General features: G+C 35.9%; 4 protein-coding genes across 14 annotated transcripts; 2 read left to right on the top strand and 2 right to left on the bottom strand.

The window, feature by feature from the left end:
* Positions 1–393: 393 nt before the first annotated feature.
* JAC1 (J-domain protein required for chloroplast accumulation response 1) lies at positions 394–5394 on the bottom strand. Of its 5 annotated transcripts, none has more exons than XM_059599363.2 (9): positions 4654–5390; positions 3429–4141; positions 2931–3343; positions 2708–2819; positions 1514–1569; positions 1296–1361; positions 1122–1199; positions 811–987; positions 394–517 (listed from the first exon to the last, which is right to left on the bottom strand). In XM_059599363.2, the coding sequence occupies exons 1-9, from the start codon at positions 5124–5126 to the stop codon at positions 485–487; spliced, it is 2121 nt and encodes a 706-aa protein (XP_059455346.2). In that variant the 5' UTR covers positions 5127–5390; the 3' UTR covers positions 394–484. The 5 variants fall into 5 exon arrangements, with proteins under 5 accessions (XP_059455346.2, XP_059455345.2, XP_088374362.1 ...); XM_059599362.2 differs by having other exon boundaries at positions 1502–1569; positions 4654–5389; XM_088518236.1 differs by lacking the exon at positions 4654–5390 and adding an exon at positions 4212–4250 and having other exon boundaries at positions 1502–1569.
* A 3490-nt stretch (positions 5395–8884) lies between these two features.
* On the bottom strand, positions 8885–11504 carry RRA3 (Nucleotide-diphospho-sugar transferase family protein). Its single transcript, XM_059598726.2, has 2 exons — positions 11058–11504; positions 8885–10389 (listed from the first exon to the last, which is right to left on the bottom strand). The coding sequence occupies exons 1-2, from the start codon at positions 11241–11243 to the stop codon at positions 9274–9276; spliced, it is 1302 nt and encodes a 433-aa protein (XP_059454709.2). The 5' UTR covers positions 11244–11504; the 3' UTR covers positions 8885–9273.
* Positions 11505–14495: 2991 nt separating this feature from the next.
* On the top strand, positions 14496–17489 carry LOC132184141 (agamous-like MADS-box protein MADS9). Of its 7 annotated transcripts, none has more exons than XM_088518369.1 (7): positions 14496–14683; positions 14811–14877; positions 15437–15498; positions 15590–15689; positions 15788–15817; positions 16152–16196; positions 17352–17489. In XM_088518369.1, the coding sequence occupies exons 1-7, from the start codon at positions 14496–14498 to the stop codon at positions 17487–17489; spliced, it is 630 nt and encodes a 209-aa protein (XP_088374495.1). The 7 variants fall into 7 exon arrangements, with proteins under 7 accessions (XP_088374495.1, XP_059453638.1, XP_088374497.1 ...); XM_059597655.2 differs by having other exon boundaries at positions 17343–17489; XM_088518371.1 differs by having other exon boundaries at positions 15788–15823; positions 16158–16196.
* Positions 17490–18614: 1125 nt separating this feature from the next.
* Positions 18615–20592, top strand: LOC132184142 (floral homeotic protein GLOBOSA-like). The gene is made up of 5 exons (XM_088518601.1): positions 18615–18784; positions 18899–18973; positions 20208–20261; positions 20341–20455; positions 20545–20592. The coding sequence occupies exons 1-5, from the start codon at positions 18615–18617 to the stop codon at positions 20590–20592; spliced, it is 462 nt and encodes a 153-aa protein (XP_088374727.1).
* Positions 20593–20986: the final 394 nt, after the last annotated feature.

Genomic DNA, 20986 nt, shown 5'->3' with positions numbered 1-20986 from the left:
TGTTTATCACTATTTCTAAAAAAAAATCAACATCAAAATATTTCAACTTTTTTCAATTTTTATATCATATTATTCACTTTTTATTATTATTTAAATAAAAAAATCACTACAAAACAAAATTTTTTCACTTTTTTATACCAAACGTTCATCAATTACAATGTCTAAAGAAAAAGCTTTGCGAAACAAATTCTTGAGCTCAACTGATTGGCAGAAACAAAAGGAAGTCTTCAACACAACACATATTCTTTCCATATATGTAACTAAAACCATCAACTAACTACACAGTAACTGCAATGTGCTTTAAAGGTAAAAGAGTAGAAGAAAATTGTGGTGAAAGTGTTTTTTGAAATCATTTTTTCTGCTATAGTACCAACATAACCTGTCCAGTGTCCACAGTCAAAATGGTATTTTATTTTGTTGACAGACGGAATATTGCCCTCCTGAATGAAAGGAGATTGTGGTAAAAGAGGACTGAAAGTCACAATTACCCAAGTGAGTTAAAATGATTCCAAGCCTCCTGAATGAAAGAATAACACATCGGTTAAAAAGCTAATACCTTCTATATTGCATAAGGTGAAAATAAGAGTTTAAAAAACAAGAAGCATAAAAGGAAAAAGACAAGGAATTAAACAACTTTATGGGAATCTTTTGCCTATGGCATGCAATTCTACAGTGGCCTATAACATCTATGGAACTGCATAGTTATTGTTTCAGATAATAAATTTAATTATTTAATTAATATTTTAACACTATCTTAAGATGGGCAGTTCCCTAAATATTTGTCTGAGAACAGCAAAACCATACTGTTACCTGCAAAATCTCGAAAACTTTTTCTGCAATGTACTTTTGATTCGAAGCAGCACCCTTCTGCTGTAGCTTATCTGGATGCAGGCAGAGTAAAGCTTTTTGATACGCTCTTTTCACAGAGTTTCCTTCAATTATATCAACAAGAGGTACACGCTTCCACCCGCTCTCAGGCCAAAGAACCTGCAATTATGACCTGAAGCATATTAAAAGAAGTAGGAGTTTTTTGCTTCTTTTTTTGTTTTCATTACTACAATTTGGAAGAAATAGGAGAGGAAGGAAAGAACAAGCAAGAAGACAGAACCATCCAGACTCACATATTGTAAAGTTGATAGCAACGAGCGTATATTTCCTTTCTTTCCATTGGACCACAGTCGTATTTTAGCATCAATAACCTGCATTAAATGAAATTGTACAATTACAGCTTCCTGGATGGGAAATTTAAGAATAACATCATATATAATTGTTCCTGCGTTTGTGTTCTGCATTACCTGAATTTCTTCTTGATCATCACCACTTTGTGGCAGTTCATTCGCACCTTGGGTTAATTCCTTTATCTGTCGAGAAACCCAAGTAAACTAGCTCCTCAGCAAATGTAAACAGAAAATATATGCTATATGCTTTTGGAAAATGTGGAAACTATTAGAATGAAAAAAGAAATCATATGAATCAACTTTTGAATGAAAAAATCGTATACCAGGAAGTTCACCTGGAAGGACTCAACTGTGTCTTCCGCTGTAGCCTTTGAGCCATTAGAAATTGATGCTGAGAAAAATATATAGATGTGTTACATATATCTTTTGAAATATCATTAAATGGATCGGTTCAGGAAAATGAACCACAAATTATCTAAAGTTCATACAAATTGGAGATTGCAGTACACGAAGTTCATGTTACACAGTGTACTGCCATTTCTGCCCACATGCTTAGCATATAAAATATTATCTCTGCAACAAAAACCCTAAAACAAATTTAGGAGAAAGATGGATCTTCTAACCTATGCTTAACTTGATTGTCTTATTGACAAAATACATAAACTTTGGGATAAAGTCCACTTAACCTCCTCAAACTACCACCCCAATGACAATCTACCCCTCAAACTATTAATTGCGACAATTTGCCCCCCAAACTACCAAAACAATGATAATGTAGCCCAAATTTTAAAAAAATGACTAAATTACCCTTACTAAAATAAAAACAAAAATAATAAATTTTTATTTTTTTTCAAATTTTAAGGGTATTTTTGTCTTATTGAAAATTCTATAGGGATAATTTTGTCATTTTGCTAGCATTTGGGAGTACATTGTCATTGTTTTAGTAATTTATGGGGTAAATTGTCGTAATTGATAGTTTGGAGGGTAAATTGTTATTGAAGTAGTAGTTTGCAGAGGTTAAGTGGACTTTATCCTAAACTTTATTTATCAGTAGGCCAATGACGCTTAATCAGAATTGTTGTCTTATGTATTCATCTCATATAAGGAATAAGAATCAGAATAAAAATCAATTCTAATTCAGTTTCACAATTAATTCCTTATTTGGAATAAATTACCGGACCCCCTAAATTTGTGATTAATCAAATCACACTAAGCATCATGCGATATATGGGCCACACTTTTCGAAAATTTCTTACACACCAGACATGATATGGTAGAATTTCGCAGAAAAAAAGGTGTATCGACAGAAATTGGGCCAATAAATAATGCCAACTCATTCTATATTTTGGCCTTAAACTGATGACACAAGATATTACAAATAATATATGCAGCCGCTGTCATCTCTCAATCACCACATTACAACAAAGCATTGCATATTCTATGTACCTCATAATTTCTTGACTTGGAAAGGTTCCCAAGTATTAAGCTAAGAATCACAACTACTTTGATAAAAGATTATGAACACTAACCGGTAGTTGATGATGAGTTATCCTTTTCTCCTGACGAAGTATCACTAGATATATGGTTGGTGGTCTTTATAGCAGAATGTTCTTTCTTTGACTGTTTCAGATATTCATCCGCCTGAGAAGATGATAAGAAATATTAAAATTTTCAGATTCAATAAAAATGTTCTGAAATAAATTACTTTGTAAGCTGTTAATTTCTGGCAGAGTGAACTCAAAATAAATTTACCATGATGGAAGCCTCTGGGATTGTGTTGTTTACATGGGGCCTGGGAATTTTCTCATCTAATCCAGCTGCATTAACACTTACTTCATTCCCTTCTCTGTAATTGCCTCTCTTCTTCCATTTTGAGCTCTGGCTTCGTGAGCCAATATCTTCTTTGGGCTTTGGAGAAGCTTCTTGGCTGAAAATTTTGACAAATTCTTTGACCTTTCCCTTAACTCTGTTCCTCCCAAGATTGTCACCTGGGTGAATGGGTGAATCTTGGAAACTAGCTTTATCGGCTTCTACATCATTCAGGGCAGTTCTTTTTCCATCTTGTTTCTTTACATTTTGACTTGCATCAACAACTGAAGATGGGATTTTTGCGCTTTTAACTGTGCTTTCCTTATCTTCACCTTTCTCAGTGATTCCATTGGTGCCTGCAATAGAAGAAAATGGGTGTGTTATTAGAGAATCAGAGATGATGTAACTTGAACCAATGGAGTTAATCTGAAACACACTTGCCTTGTTCATAATCGTCATCAAAGAACAGGGAACACGGGGGTTTCAATGCAGGCTTGTGAACTTCTTCTGTAAGCACAGTAATTTCTTTCTCGGGCAAGATTGCATTACCAGGAACATCTTCAACAACCCTTTGGAGGCTGCTCGGGGTTTCTGATTCAGGTGTGAGAAGAATTGAATCATTTTCTTGTCTGTTCCATTCTGTCCTGAAGGACTTTGTCGGTGACACCCTCGCCTTATCCTCACCTGCTAGCCACATATTCCAGCTCGAGCATCTCTCAAATTTCACAGATTCTTTCATTCTTAAACTAGTACTGCCTCCTCTCAAAGGCATCTCCAATGGAACTCCTTTGCTAGCCCATTTATATATTGAGAAGTGAAATTGGCTGCCGTCGGTTGGAACCTCTGAACCACTGGGTTCCTTTTTCATGATGCCTTCTGGGTCTATTCTATCAGATTTAATCGAGTTTGATGACTCTTCCCTGCTAAGAAAGACCTCCCGGGATAAAGGGCGTTGGCGATGACATGATTGAACATCATTTCCCATCTCCTCTTGGCTTTGAATTGATTGGCTTGAAAATCTAGAAAGATTGGAACTTGAAGAAGAAGAAAAGCTAACCCCACTGGATGCACTGTCCTTGTATTTAGATGGATTACGCGTTGTACTTGAACCAAATACATCCAAGTCCATCCCTTTGGCCAATTTGGCTGGTAGGCTATGAAATAAAAAATAGTTCAAGCTAAGTAAAACACTGGAAATGCACAACAATCAGAATATAAACATACCTTACATAACAAGAGACTTAATGAAGAAAACCCAATAAAGCCTATAACGGTTTAACCATAAAGCCTGAAAGGGTCGCTACAATTGGCCTCCCAAATTTTATAGGGTTAGTCCTTCACCTGTCGTAAGCCCATTTGCCATAAGTTTACATCTTTGCCCCGGCATATTCCCTTAAAAAAAGAGGGTGTTGTTGGGAAAAAAAAAAAAAAAAAAAAAAAACCCTTTGATGGGCAGTGGTCAGGGGACCCCATCCTCACACAGGGAGGGGGTGACCTGAAGATAGGATATGCTGATATGGCAAAATTGTAAACGTGTCAAAGTTTGATAGATCTTGCCTGACTTGTGATATAGAAGGAAGAAAAGGACTAATCTTGTAATCTCAAAAGGCACGAACACTAATTCTATCAATATTAAAAATCGATTAATTTTGGATTTAGCCAAAACCTGAGTTGGGGAGGCATTGACGAACTCCCAAACGGCTCGGCTTTGGGTGGGAGTGGGCGGGCAGGGCTCAGAACCCGCGAACCTGGCCCCGAAGCAAAAGGGTCCCCCCTATCGCGCTTCCTCGGAGTAGAACTCAACGACTCGTCGCCTCGAAAAATGTCGTCGAAGAAATCATCGCTTGGATACCGCCTCCGGTTCGCATTTTCCTCCCCAAACACCGGCTTCTCCCCAACACGCGTACATGAAAGCGCTTTATCATCACCACCACCACCTTCTCCATAATACTCCGCGGCTTCGCTGAAACTGCACCGCTTCTCTTGCGCCGACGCCCGCCTCGGCGGCCCTCCGAACACATCGTGAAAATCAAAGTCCGAGCCTCTGCAAGGCGTCCTTGACGAAGACGTAGAGTTCGTGAGAGACCCTCGAGGACTATACCCCAAAAGAACACTCTCTCTCTGCGAAAATCTCTCCATTTTTTTCGTGAATTTCAACCAACCAGACCAGAAATTCACATACTAGTCATCAGAAGAAAATTCAAACAAATAATATGGCGGGAAATAAATAAATAATATTTTTGCCAGTTGCATTTGGGGGGTGTGAACCATAACAAGAGGGTGTGAGTTCTTGAATGTATTGCAGAGAGAATTTGAGGTTTTGAGAGCTCAAAGCTTCCCAAGTTTTTGGTGTTGAAAGCGATGAGGAGGAAAATTATGCAGAAGAAGACGAAGGAGGCGGGGTTAGTGGGATTTGAAGCCACACAAGGTGTATAGGCATACCAACGACCAATTTGTCTGCATGTTTGTGGATAAGAAGAAAATTCCTAACGATATAGGCTAAACGTATTGCCGTCTTCCGCAGCCGGACCCACGGGATTTGTTAGAGATAATTGTAGGATAAAGTTTTCTCATTTAGATAAATTTTCATTAATGGAAAAATTAAATTTAGTCCTTTCATTTTTCTTAATGTAATTTAAATTTAATTTTTATATTGCACTTGGGTCAATTAATTAATGTGATATGGCTCTCTTTTGACATCTTACGTACGTGACAATGTTATTTTAAGTTACAAATATAATCTAAATAAATAACTTATTTTTAATTTTCGTTTAGGGTATATTTGTAGTTTTAAGTAATTGTGTGCCAAACAAGAGCCACATTGCATTAATTTATTGGTTTGACGTGATAAGTCGTTTATTAATTAGACGATAAGTTGACGGAGAGGCCTATTTGAAACTAGAGAAAAACTTGAGAACTTACTTGTTCAAATTGAAAACCTAAAGACTTTGTTATATTTTTGTACATTTCTTTAATTTAGTCTATTAAATTGTTATGTATCTATAGACTATATGCACGTGATTCTCATGTGCATTTTAATATATAGCCCGTAGAGATGGAACTAAAAAATAAACTTTAAGGGAATTGGACTACATTGAAATTTTTTTTAGGGCCATCATTAATGAAGTACAAAAAAAGAAATTTTTTTTAACATTTTTCATTTTATTTATTTATTTTTTTTTTTTTGTGAAGGGGAAGCGTGGACCCAACATAACTAGAAAGAAAATTGTCCATAATTTTACTATGCAATTTTTAAGTACCAAATATTTATGTTTAAATAAAATTATTCATAGTTTATCAAATCAACATTTATTTGGTTTAAAAGATATTAATTTTTTTTGAATTCACTGCATCTCACCTAATGATAAACACTGAAATAATAAAATTTGAAAACCATTTAATTTTAAGATATTTATAGTGAATTTATCTTATAAATATTTAGAGATCATTATTCATGCCTTCCTCTCTTTTTTTTTCTTTTTCTTTTTTTGTTTGTTTTATTCTAATGTTCCTATATAATTTATTTATTTATTTTAAATGATAATTCTCTTGGCGACCGTTACTAGGAATCTCGTTGTCTATGACTGTATGTAGCCAGTGGGGACCTGCCAGCGTGGCATTTTGTGAGACTACGGATCCATCAGAGGATTCGTTTTCGGCTTGGAGGTTGGAGTGGAGTCCCTTCCATGGGCCCAAATGCCAATTGCCTTTTGTTTGCAGTTGGGCTGTTCCATCGGCCAAATGGGTCATACCTCACATTGGTCGGCGATTAAAAATGAGAGAGAATATAGATTGGAACTATATGGACAGGAAATATTCTCTCTTTTTTCTTTTTCTTTGAATAATAAAAAATTAAAAATTAAGGGGTAGGCTCACAAACAATAAGGCCGAAACAAAAAATACAATGTTTTTAATTTTTATTACAAACAAATAACTAAAATGGGCCAAAAATGGCCAAATCCAATGTATCTTGGGCTAAAAGTTAAGATGGCGACCGCAGTAGGAAGGGAAGCACTAGTTATAGCAACATATAGTGGAGTGTTGTGAGTGCGAATGTTGGCACCCTTGAGTCTCTTTATTTCATGCCGGTTTCTGTAAGAGTTCGCGAGACCAAGAGAAGATAGAACAAGTTGTAATTGACTCTTTCAAGAACTGAAAGACAAATACAATAAATTTCATAGTCTGGATCTAGATTTAAATCCACAACATTATTTGCGCCAAAAGGGCTCTACAAAAAGAAAGCCGAAAGAGCCGGGGATCTACCGCTTGAGACCAAAAGTGATGCCGGCGTGTGCAGCCCATGCCCATTATTACTTAAAAGACTGAAGAAGCTTAAGGCTAAGTACCAAAATTTTCTGTAACTAAAGAGAGTGCGTGACAACGGGCCTAGCGTCCTTCAACAATCGGTAACAAATTGGACTTAGTAAGGCTTGTAGATTCTTTTGTGGGGTTGTTGGTTCTTTTTTGGTTGGAACAGTCTGTCTTTTGAGAAGGTGTGATAGCTATGCCCCCTTTGGTGTCAGCCAGTGCTTAGAGATTCTTTAAAGGCAGTTTGGTTTTTTCTTATTTGGACTTTTCCTCTACTTCAGGTGGAGTGTGGCGTGAGTTCGGGGACGGAGGCATTTTGCGTGGGTTTGTTGCTTTGCTTGTTTTCTCGGGATTTCTCCCTAGATGTTGGACAAGGGTGGTGTGAGGGTGGGGACAGAAGGCTATCTGTTTCCCCCCGCTTTGGTGCTCTGAGTCTCTACAGTGCTGTTCGGGTGACTCTTTGAAGAGTGACGGGCTCCCAGGGTGCTTGCTGGGGCAGCTCTAGCTAGTTGGTCAAAAGTTTGGGGCAATGGGTGTTCCCCCTAGTGCAGAATTGAGAGCCATTGGTCGTGTGTTAGTTCTTATATGAGGTAGCTGAGAAGGCCTCTGGGTAAAAAGATACGGACAAGAATCTAGCAGGGGGGGTTGCTTCTAAGGAAAGCTATCATTGTCATAACTGGAGCAGTAGGCTTTGTCTACCAATAACAAAAGTGAACTTAGGAAATGAGAGCTATCAGTCGTTTGTTAGTCCAAAACAAAGTGTTTCTTTCTGTCATTTTGTCAAACAGTTGAACAGCAACACAATACAAAAGCAAAGGGCCGAATGAAAACAAACAGAATCTACCAAATCCAAGAGACTATCCATAAATACGACCTGAAACAAATATGAGAATCCCAAAGCAAAAAACCACAAAAGAATTGAAAGATTACGCCAATTGCTTATCAGGCAAGACACTAGGCCCCAAAGCAAGAGCATCTGTGTACATCATGCCCACAGGCTGTCACCGGCAGCGGAGGTGAGGAAGTGCTCCAAAGAGGCCATGCAAGGATTTTGGGTCCGGTACATATTGGGTTTTGGGGGCAGAGGAGAAAGCCTTGAACTGGAGGCAGGGCAATGGCCTTCTGGTGGTGAGGATGGGCACTAGGCTGTGGAGGTCTGGTGAGGGGATGTGAAGCAACGAAATTGAATAGGGATCTCAGGATAAAGGCATAGAGCAGTAGTTTCCAATGTTACTGTACTGGTTACTACTTACTTTCTAACCGAAAGGAAATAAATGAACAAAAAGAAATAAAAGGATGGACAGTTTTACAGGCAGTGACGGCCATCATCAGCTACTCAAGATTCATCTTTGCATGAGTAACAAGAAAACCTAATACGAAAAACAAATCAGTCAAAAAAAAAAAAAAAAAAAGGAAACTTCAATAATCATTTTTCACTATCTTCAAATTTTTTTTTTTTTGGATGAATGAAATTTTTTATACCAAAACAACAATTACAAAGACTCTCAAGTAGAAATAGATACCGGAACACCAAAAAGAACAAAACAACGTCACAACTCTAAAACCAAACCCAAGAATACACCCAAAACAGAGCTCAACAAAACAATCTTCATTTCAGCTTCCACCTCAATGAAAGACGTGAAACCATTTACTAAGCAAATCAATTATTAGAGAAGAGTTCAGCGTACAGTAATCAAAATCTACAGAAATACAGACTTAGCTAATGGTACAGTGTACAACTGACTTTTGAATGAGACTTTGTTGGTATGCATGATATAAAACAGTGGTCTATCAACGAGGTCTTCAAGTGAAATAAACCAAAAGTCATCATAGAAAATAAAATTTAGATTGAAAACCTTGGGGAACATTTCAAAAGGATACTTCCTATAGCTCTCTGGAGGTGAAAAACAAACTAATCTATCTGTATCCAGTGATCACACCAAAAGTGAACTGCTTCACCAATCCTGCAGCTCTATTTCTACCACTGAGAACCATCCGGGAAAGGTTCTAGCGCATCTTGCTTGCCATTAACATAGAACTCTACCACTGCTTTCATTCTTGGAAGCTTGTCTGGGTGGTAATTTACATGAACAATTACTGGCTTCAACTTTTTTAGTTTTGCATCTTTCCTTACTGTCTTAAAAAGGACCTTGCTGTTCATAAAAAGATAGTAATCCATAGTTCTCTTGGCAGCATGAAGCCCATCATAACCTGGATGTGAGGGGTAAAATAGCTCCTCATTAAAGACTGCTTGGTCCCATGAGTTTTCACGAGAAAGCCGACCAGCCACACGATCCAACAGCTCAATTGAAGGAAGTGTAGGCCTTATATAAAAGAAACCAGAGTTGTAAACCCATATCCTCATAGTATGAGCATATCGAGCCCAACCCATGGCAGGTTCATCAAAGACATCATTATATCCATAAGCTGTCATATTATTGTGACCATCAGTCATAGACTCAACGTCTGAATCCCGATAAATATAATCAAACGGGTTCTGCAAGTATACTATATCAACATCCGAGAGAAGAACACTATAACCCAGTTGTAAAAACTCTCTCAAAATGCGAAATTTCAGACCAGAGACAGCATGGTTGCCTCCTGTCTGGGCAATTGAATCAATACCCTTATCTGGATCTCTCTTATAGACTGGAACATCATTAGATTTGCAGAATTCTTCAATATGGTCATCTAGAGCTACAACTAGATAATTAGGAATACCCACATTCTTGATGCTAGTAAACCAGACCTCCAACATGCTTTTGACATTTGAGTTTGCAAGAGCAACTATAATTTCTTTCTGAATAGCAACTTCCTCCAATATCTTTGCCAATCTTGGATTCAGAGATTCGTCAGGAATGACAGTTGGGTTAGTTCTCAAACCCTTGACAGTACCGAAAGGGCCAGCCTTGTGCTTTTCACCCAGCACCAAAAACTGCTTCTGCGCATTATCTTTTCCTTGTTCAGCCAGCCGTAGGTTTTCCGTCAGACCCTTGACCTGCTTGTTCAACTCAGCATTCTTCTCCAACAGTGATTGAATATCTGACTTCAGGATGTTAATCCGCTCTGGTGATTCACAAGAGGATGAACCAATCTAACAAACAAACAGTAGGGAAAATGAGATGCATACAAGTAGTTTCCATGCAGCCATGTTAGGAAACTGTGATATAAACAATCATGAACATTGCTAAACAATCATAATAGACAAGCGAGAAATATTGATCCAATGCATCTTCGGATATCCCTTGATCGGATTTTTTAATCGTTTTTCACATTAACATTTTGAAATACAACCCCATGAGAGCAACAAACTCAATGAACTATACCCATCACAGTACCTCTCAAGGATTATCCAAGCCTAAGGTGTGCCACAACACATTCACAGCTTGCTCACACCAAGGCCATGTGTGTGCACAGTAAATTCAATATCTTAAACAAAGTTTGGGCTATTGATGTGGTTAATTGACTTCCCAGAATTCGACCTAAACTTCGTCACTTTAGTCGTATCTGCTCACAAGCTCAAACCGATAAATCAATTATGTCCAATGGCTTACACAGTATGATTAATCAAAAGTCTTCCTTAACACTTTTGAAACATCAAACCCACATTTTAACAAAACCCATAACAAGAAACAAGGTCAACTCTTCCAATTCAGAAAATTTTCAAAAAAATTAAATGAGATGTAAACGAAATCAGAACCAATTATAAAGAAAAAACCAAATCAAACTCATATTGAGCTATTAGAGAACCAAGATCCGAACCTGGACATCCGATTTACCCATTCGACGGCTCTGGGTTAGCGAATCGGAGCTGAAGAGTCCGTGAGGGTAAAAGACGGCGAAGACGCACCCGAAAAGAACTCCGATCACAATGGCTACGGCGATTCGAGATCCGCGAGACGATTGGCCCTTATCCCTCGTCAACAACCCGTCCCTACGACCCGCCATTGCCCTTCACCTTTCTCGGCTTGTACGCGCTCAGTGAGGCCTCCCCTTATCTCTACTGCACGAAGCAATGCGTGACTTTGCTCGAAACGTTCAAATTGGGACTTGTGGGGTTCTGATGACCCTTATGGGGCGGCTTTGAAATTCAACGCACAGAGGAAGAGTCTTGGTCGCCACAAATACAGAGTTTTGTTTATTCTAGCCGACGATGGCAGATGTGCAATCCAGTGCTATTGCTAGCTGGTAAATCTACTTTATATTGTTTGGTTTCTCAAGTATCTATCTTGTTATATTCTGATTTTATGGGATATTTAGCTAATATGTTATGGGTTGGAGGGTAATATTTGAATAATATAAGGATAAGATTAAGACATTTTAAAAAGTTTTATCTAAATATTACCATATTTTTTTACAACTTCTTTATAAACTGACCTAATAGAGTATGTGATGCTTAATATATTAGTTATTATATAATTTAATTTAACTATGACTTATGGGATAATGTCACATAAACTACCACGTACATTTGTAAGTTTACCTAATTCTTATCATCTTAGTCCGAAATAATTTACTTTTAGTTGTGTTATAGTTTAGGGTTAAATACTAAATACTCTCTCTGGGGTTTCATTGCTTTATTTTTTATCTTTTAGAGTTTGATTTTTATCGCAGAAGATTCATGTAGTTTTGATAATAGACCAAACTAGTAATTTTGTCAGTTGACTTAATGAAAATCCACGTTGACCAATCAAATATTGACACGTAGCACTTATTTAATTTTATTTTATGTATTTAAAGAAAATAAAATAAAATAAAATAAAAATTGGGGGTGGCCAAAACCACCCCTAGTAGGTACTGGGGGTGGCTCGGCCACCCCCAACCACCATTGGGAGTGGTTTCGGCCACCCCCTACGCCCCATGGGGGTGGTCGAGCCACCCCCAATACTCATTGAGGGTGGTTTCAACCACCCCCATCCGGCTAGATGGGCGTGGCCTGGCCACCCCCAATTTTTTTTTTAAAAAAAAATTAATTAATTTAGTGCCACGTGTCAACATTTGATTGGTCCACATGAATTTTCGTTAAGTCAACTAATGGTCAACTGACAGAATGATTAATTTAGTCTATTATCAAAATCACAAAAACCTCATGTGATAAAAAGCAAACCCTAGGAGGGGAAAAATAAAGCAATGAAACCCCATTGCGGTATTTAGTATTTAACCCTACAGTTTACTAACTTTAAAATGTTAATTTGTAAAAAATTGACAATTTTTGTGATTTTAAAAGCCACATCACAATTAGGAAGACATTAGAATAACACATAGCATTTCCTATTTAGTTAAATTACACAAAGTGATGTGAGAGCTCTAACATCCCACCTATTTTTTTCTTAAAAGATAAATTATTGGTGTCAATAATTTACCCAAATTTTTATCATATTTTCCTATAATTTCAATACATCAATTATTAGATGTAGGGTTCACATAATTAAGTCTACAAATCTAATGATTCATTCACATTGATTTATGTATATTTTTATGCAAAATGCCTAATCAAAACCCACTTTAATGAGTTTTAAAAGACATCATACATCCGATTATCTTTTTTTTTTTTATATATCTATATCATTTTTAAAAAAAAAATTATAAGGATTGTTTTTTTTTCTAAAGATCCTATTTTTCAACTTTTTGAAGAAAAAAAAATAGATGTATAGAGAGAAATAGTAGGAGAAAATTTTGAGAAAATAGTGATGTAGAGAAAGAAATGGTATATTAATAAGATGGATGCCTAAACAGTGCCCGCTACATGTAGCGGTGAATTGTTCAGTAAACAAAATGTATTTTGCATTTGAGATGCATAATCTAATATAGAAGGTTTTTTATTGTTTTAGTTATATATTTTAGATAAAAGTAGAAAATGGCTAAATCATTGTGAGTGTGCTAAGATGAGATAGGAAAAATATGAAGAAAAAAAATATTAACACCAATCGTGGACCTCACAAATTTAATAGATCAATATATTTAATAGTTGATCTATTAAATTTATTAAAAAAATATAAATTATATACGAGAAACTTATTAACTCATAGTATTTCTCATAAATATTGAGAGTATTTTTTTCATAACCAAATGGTTTGGTTAGTTCGGCCAGTGCCTCAGTGTTTTTAATTCTCAGGCCCCTTACAAGACACCCCCATATTCTTTGATTTCATTTATCTTTTGGGCTTTTGAACCTTAATTTCTTTGTCACCCGCTAGAATATCTATGGAGAAAAAATCCATTGATTTTTGATTTGATTGTTTAGATTTAGATCCATCACTCAAACGCATGACAAGACCATCACAAACTACAAGGCCCTAAAGTGAGACACGACATTCAACATACATTTTTTTTTAGTAACAATTGATGTTTTCTTTGTGTTTTTTTAAAATTATTATTGAATTTGTAATAAATATGAATATAAATATAAAATTATTTTAAAAAGTCGTATAAATTTTTTTAGTAAAACAAGAAACATGAAAAAGGACATTCAAACTTCAAAGGTTACTCCGATATTTTAAGTATCAATCATAACCTACTCCTAGTCTTAGGCTGTGTTTGGAAAAGGAGTGACCGGACTTAACCCAAAAGTTTTAAAAATTTATCTCAAAATCAACCCAAACATTCTTACTTTTATATCACATAATTTACTTTTTATTACTATTTAAATAAAAAAATTACTACAAAACAAATTTTTTCACTTTTTTATACAAAATATTCTTACTTTTTTCTCTCACATCAATCAAATTTGCTACAATTTCGATCAACTTTCTTTTTCAAGCCGTTTGCCAAACACACCCTAAGTTCCCACTTGACACCCTTATTAAGCTTGAAAAAAACGTTTTACGTGGGTTTTGGAGGGAGGTAATTAATGTTAGAACTCGCAAATTAAAAGCCAGATAAAAAGTTAATCAATCTTAAATTAACTGAACCCTAAAAAGCATCAAAGTTAAAGAGAAAGAGTCACAGATCGAGACCAATGGTCAAGAAGGTGCAACAAAGTTAGCTAATATATATATAAAAGCAGTTGGCTTGGGTTTGTCACCATTTCCCATTAACAAATCCTCCCCTCCTGTGCCACTTAGAAAGTTGCTTATCCTCCAACTCGAATTAGAAATGCTCCTCTATTGCTTTCTCTCTCTTTATTAAACTCTCTCTATCTCTTCCTCTTTCTTCCATTTCACAAGCGCAAGAAAAAGGAGAAGAAAGGTTTTGAGGAAGATGGGGAGAGGCAAGATTGAGATCAAGAGAATTGAGAACCCAAGCAACAGGCACGTGACCTACACGAAGAGGAGGAATGGGATCATAAAGAAGGCTACGGAGATCAGTGTTCTCTGTGATGCTAAAGTTTCGCTTGTTATCTTGAGCAGTTCTGGAAAAATACATGACTTCTGCAGCCCTTCAACTTCGTATGAACTCTCTTTAATTTGTTTTTCATGGATTTTCTATGACCTCTTTGTTTCCTTACAAAAAGGAAGGGTTTCTTTTTTGTGTTCTAACACTTTCTCTCTCTCTCTCTCTCTCTCTCTCTCTCAGGCTGATTGAAATCTTAGACTTGTACCACCGGAGTTCTGGGAAGAGGTTGTGGGATGCCAAGCATGAGGTAGGTGTTGATATTCTTCAACTCTTTTTATCCCTGTAACCTTTTCCCGTATTTGACTAAGAAAAACCTCTTTCTATCAAATATTTGTTTGCTAAAAACATGTTAAGAAACATGAACTATAAATTCTATGTACAGATCTACAAATGGGATGAAGTCTCTCTCTTTCTTTCAAAATATTATATGGTTTTTCATTGAGAAAGAAAACTAAAATCTCATGAAATGTTACATCCATGACAGATCTGAAAGTAAAACATTATTCCCTCCCTTTTCCTTGCAAAAATTGAAACAACTAAATGGATATATAGCAGCTAGCTAGCTACAAGCAAAAATGAATATAATATAATATATCTGGATTCCTTGATAAGATCTATCTTTGTCTGATGGTTTCTTGACTAGAAGAAGCCTAGGTACTAATTAAACAGCCTATTAGATTTATTTATATTTTTTTTAAAAAGGACTTAAAAGATCATGGATTTGTATATTTATTTATTGATTTTTTTTTTCTTTTGCTGCTGAGATAAACTAATTGTTAGGGTTTCTAACGATGATAAACTCACAGAACCTCAGGAATGAAATTGATAGAATCAAGAAAGAGAACGACAACATGCAGATTCAGCTCAGGTAGGTTAATTATTTGGTTTCTTTGCCTCTCTCTCTCTCTCTCTCACACACACACACGGACACTCATGTTGAAGCACGTATGTCCCTGCAGGCACTTGAAGGGGGAGGATATCACATCTTTGAACCCTAGAGAGCTCATACTCCTTGAGGAAGCCCTTGAAAATGGCGCCAGCAGTATCCGCGAGATGCAGGTCAGTACCAAAATAGTAATTATTTATTTGATTGAAGATCTTCGTAGGGCATCCAAGAGAACTAGGTTTAACTCTCTCTGCCCTTTTTGTTGTTGCAGATGGACTGCTGGAGGATGGCTAGGAAAAAGGTACGTGTAAAACGAACCGTATATATATATGTGTGTATGTATGTATGTATATAGTGCCTCGCTTCATTTTATTTTATCCCGTATGAATGATAGGATTCGTTTATATATAACTTGTTGGCCAATATTTTTTCTTTGAAAACTGTTAAAGCTACATGATTAAGCAAAATAAACTTGTCGATATCAAATAGAAAAATAAAGACAAAACAGAATAAAGAAAATAAACACAAAGATTTTACGTGGTTCGGTCTATAATCTATGTTTACGACCTGGACTACATTGTACTCTTAAGATTTACTCTTTGCGAACTTAACATATATGTCTGGACATTTCTCAGAACAAGGACTTGGAGGAGGAGAATAAGGACCTTCAATTCACTCTGGTATTCTCATTATCCTCCTATTCTTTACTAACAAGCGCTGCACGCATGTATATATATATATGTGAATGTTTGCATGAAACGTATGACATAATTAAGTAAAAAAAATCTGCCTTAATGATCAATTTCTCTAAATAATTTTACTAATTAAGGATTGCTAAATAACTTTATAATAAAATTTGTAGTACTCCAAACAATTTTCAATGATGTATAAGTGTTTATGTGCATTAGCGAATGTGTATATTGTGACAGCTTGTTAAAAATGTAGTGTCGTGTGCTTACATTTACGTATATATAGAAATAGGCATTTTGTGAAAATGGACAGGCTAGAGGGGAAGATCGTTAGTGTTGTGAGCATGCCTCCAAGCAAGCATTGTCATGATAATTTATATATCTTGGAATCAACTTTTATTTGGTAGAATATTAGTTAAATGATTAAATTCACTTTTTTTATAAACTTAAACTTTTGTAATAAGTGGTGATTTAACATAATATTAAAGTAAATGTATTGATCGAATTTGAACTTTGTTTCCATTATTCACCTCTCATTGCATTCAACACTATTAAACTCAAAAATTAACAAGGGTGGGGATTATTTACATATTGAAGCTTGGCATCCGGCACATTGCTCTCAATAAAACTCTAATTAGAAAAAAGAGAAACGTGTGAAATCATACTTTTATTCTACCATTATTCTACTATGCTGATGTGATAATGTCAATCCACCATTGTTAAGAAAGAAAGAAAAATTAATTGTAGATTGACATTGCCATATCAGTATAATGTGATAGTGGTATAATAAAAGTGTGATTTATAATATTACTTCTACGGTTGGTGTCACCTCATGGTAACATTTGTTAGAAAAAAAGATATTATTTTCTTTTAATAGACTTCAGGCACAAGGCAGTACGTAGTCCAAGTGATGAAGCACCATAGATGATCGGTAAATTCATTTTGGTTTCCCCTTTAGTTGTCCTTGTGGATGAATCTCTTTCCAAAACTTTTTCATGTTTGCAAACTTTAATATATTTTCATTTTAATTGCAACTCATAACATACTCTTAACAAACTTAAAATTGCATTCACTATTGATTAACTCAACTAGAACAGCTGACGACTAATTAATTAAGATTCCTCCCCTTTACTACAGCACCAACAGGAACAGGAGATGGCCATGGAAGCAGCAAGCAGAGACCTGGAGGATGATTATGCGCAGAGGGTGAGGGACTACAATTCTCAAATGCCTTTGGCTTTCCGTGTGCAGCCTATTCAGCCAAATCTACAAGAGAGGATATAATAGTCTAAAGTACTGTTAGCTAGCTAGCTGTCTTGAAAAATAACTTAATTTCAGCTGTCCAACGTTTGTAATAGCCTTAATATTTTCCTCCTTATGCAAGTTCCAGCTAGCTAGTACTCAAACCTCTAATAAATAATGATTGGGCACGAGTCGTTTCAAGGCCCAAAATTCACCGTTTTCTCTCTTCGTGTAATTCCTTAGTTCTCTACTTACTAGTGCATGCCATAATATCCCTAGTTTTTGTTTGAATATTTACTTAAGTGATTAAATTTATCATTTTCTATCTACTTAAACTTTAATATAAGTGGGATATTAATTTAACATAATATCAAATCAAAAGTCTTGAGTTAATTAACCTTAATTACTTCAGTTGTTAAATTAAATATACACATAGACAGTACGTAGTTGGCCATTCTTCAATTCAAACGCAAAAGGGTATCCCATTATAATATATAAGCTTTGTATTTTTTTTCTTTTCCTTTCATTTATCTGATCAACAAAATTTCAGCCTCGATATTCTCGTTATATAACATGAATTTGGGAAACCTAGAATTGGGTTGATTAATATATTAATTATACGAGATTAGGAATAATTTTCTCTAGTGCTAGCTAGTAGCTGCCCCTGAAAGACTTGTTCACGTTGATGCCATTGGTTCGTTGAGTTTGAGAAAAAAAAAACCTTTGATTTTGATTTGACGGTTTAGATCCATCACTCAATACGCAAGACACATGTCTAATACGACAATGCACGTCCACATTCTACGTATCAAGCATAACTTGGTCCTAGTCTTGACAATCTAAAAAGTTTATCTATCTTATCAGCCACAGTACTTTTTAAATAAACTGAAACCCTAAAAAAACCATCAAACTAATATCTGTCGTGTAGTTAAAGGGAAAGAGTGAGTGAGAGAGACAGAGAAAGAGACCAATGGTTTAAGAAGACGAATTCCCATAAACAAATCCTACCTGGCCTCCTCTGCCACTTAGAAAGTTGCTTATCCCCCAACTCGAAATGGCAATGCTCCTCTGTTGCGTTCTCTCTCTTTATTAAATTCTCTGTCTCTTCCTCCTTCTTCCATGCATTTCACAAGCAAGAAGAACAAGAAAAAGGTTGTTTTGAGAGAGATGGAGAGAGGAATTGAGAACCCAAGGAACAGGCACGTGACCTACTCGAAGAGGAGGAATGGGATCATAAAGAAGGCTACAGAGATCAGTGTTCTATGTGATGCTCAAGTTTCGCTTGTTATCTTGAACAGCTCAGGAAAGATATCCAGCTACTGCAGCCCTTCAACTTCGTAAATGAACTCTTCTTCCACAATTAACCTTTTGTTTTTCATATGGTTGATCTCTGGGTTTTCTGTGATCTCTTTGTTTTCTAACTCTCTCTCTCTCTTTCTTTGATGGTGAAGGCTGAGTGACATCTTGGACAAGTACCACAGGTATTCTGGGAAGAGGTTGTGGGATCCCAAGCATGAGGTATATAGGTGTTGATATTCTTCTACTCTTTCTGTCAATTTTTGTTACACAAAAAGCATGGTGGTTATTAATTGCTTTGTGCCTAGGGAAAATGACATATTTTTGCTAAAAACATGTTAAGAAACATGAAGTATAAATTCCATGTATAGATCTACAAATGGGTTTGTAGTCCCTCTCTTTCTCTCTCTTTCTTTCAAAATATTATACTGTTTTTATTGAGAAAGAAAACTAAAACTACATGAAATGTAACATCCATGAACAGATCTGGAAATAAAACATTATTCCCTCCCTTCCTTTTCCTTGCAAGTATTGAAACATCCAAATGGATGGTAGCAAGCTATTTAAGAGAGTAAACAAAACATATATATATTTGTCTCCTTGATAAGATCTATCTTTGTCTGATGGTTTCTTGAATAAAAGCCTAGCTAGTAAATATATAATATTTGTTGATAATGGCTCAAATTGTCAATAAGTGTGAAGATAATTGTTGAAAAATATCAATATTCAAGTTGGTGGGCTCAAGTCCTATTTATCTATAAGAAGATAATGTTAGTTTTAAAATGAGTCAAAGAACAACTTGGAATTTGATTTTTTTGGAGAAAACATGTGTGGATAAACATGTGGGCTGCAATGCTTATCTTCATCATGAAAAAGACTTTGTATTCGTGATGGTTTCGTTTTTTCAGCAGCAATTGAATTAAAATTGTTCTCCTATTTTTCGTGATTAAGCCTCTATAAAAGGATATGTAGTCCTTGGTTGAGATTATCCGGAAAATCCAAATTGGTGAGAGCATTTTGTGGCATTTACAAAGTGTATAGAGTTTTTCTTTACTGGGTATTTGAAAGGGACAGTTGAGTGGGGTGTACAAGGGGTTAAGGGCTTGGGTTTGGGATGTTAAACTTGAGCGGTTCAAGCTTGTACCATTGTACTCAATATTTCTCAATAGTAAAGAAGGAGACTGGATCACGCCCTGTGGACGTAGGCATATTGCCGAACCACGTAAACTCTTTGTGTACGTATGTGATTGGTGTGTGTTCTCGTGTGTTTTCTTTCCGAACTTGTCTTTCGCATAAAGGGCTGGTGAGAAATTAATTGGTTGACAACTAATTATCAATTTCCCAACAATATTGAAGCCTGACACTTCATGGGTTTGTATATTTACTTTTTTTTTTTTTTTCTTTTGCTCTTGAGATAAACTAATTATTAGGGTTTCTAACCATGATAAACTCACATAACCTCAGCAATGAAATTGATAGAATCAAGAAAGAGAACGACATCATGCAGATTGAGCTCAGGTAGGTTAATTATTTGGTTTCTTTGCTTCTCTGTCTCTCTCTCTCACACACACACTCATGTTGAAGCATGTCCCTGCAGGTATTTGAATGGGGAGGATATCACATCTTTGAACCCTAGAGAGCTCATACTCCTCGAGGAAGCCCTTGAAAATGGCATCAGCAGTATCCGCGAGAGGCAGGCCAGTGCCAAAATAGTAATTATTTATTTGATTATGTCAACTAGAACTATTAATTAAGTCAACTAGAACTAACGACTAATTAAGATTGCTCCCCTTTACTGCAGCGCCAGCAGGAGATGGCCATGGAAGCAGCAAACAGAGAAATGGAATGAGGCATATGTGCAGCCTATTCAGCCAAATCTACAAGAGAGGATGTAGTTATATAATTATAATACTACTACTTTCGCTGGTGTCTTTGAAAAATAACTATAATTTCAGCTGTCCACAGTGTTTGTAATAGCCTTAATATTTTCCTCCTTTATGCAACTAGTACTCAAACCTCCTCTAATCTAATAAACTGCGGTACATTTCTTGATAATTCTTGGTTAAGGGTCTACTCATGTGTTCGTTTGATGGGATTAAAAGTGCGTTTGACCCTCAAAATATTTATTTGAATAAAAAAGTATTCGTTTGGTAAAAAAAAATTGAAAACACTTTTAAGGGTCCAAAATGCTCAAAACACACTTTTGGCAAAAGTTTAAAAATTAAGTTTTTGCAAAAAAAAAA

Source organism: Corylus avellana, chromosome 7 (assembly GCF_965113065.1).
Source record: "Corylus avellana chromosome 7, dhCorAvel1.hap1.2, whole genome shotgun sequence".
Classification (NCBI taxonomy): domain Eukaryota; kingdom Viridiplantae; phylum Streptophyta; class Magnoliopsida; order Fagales; family Betulaceae; genus Corylus; species Corylus avellana.
Note: the sequence above shows the minus strand (reverse complement) of the source record. Positions and strands in the feature narration are given on the sequence as shown.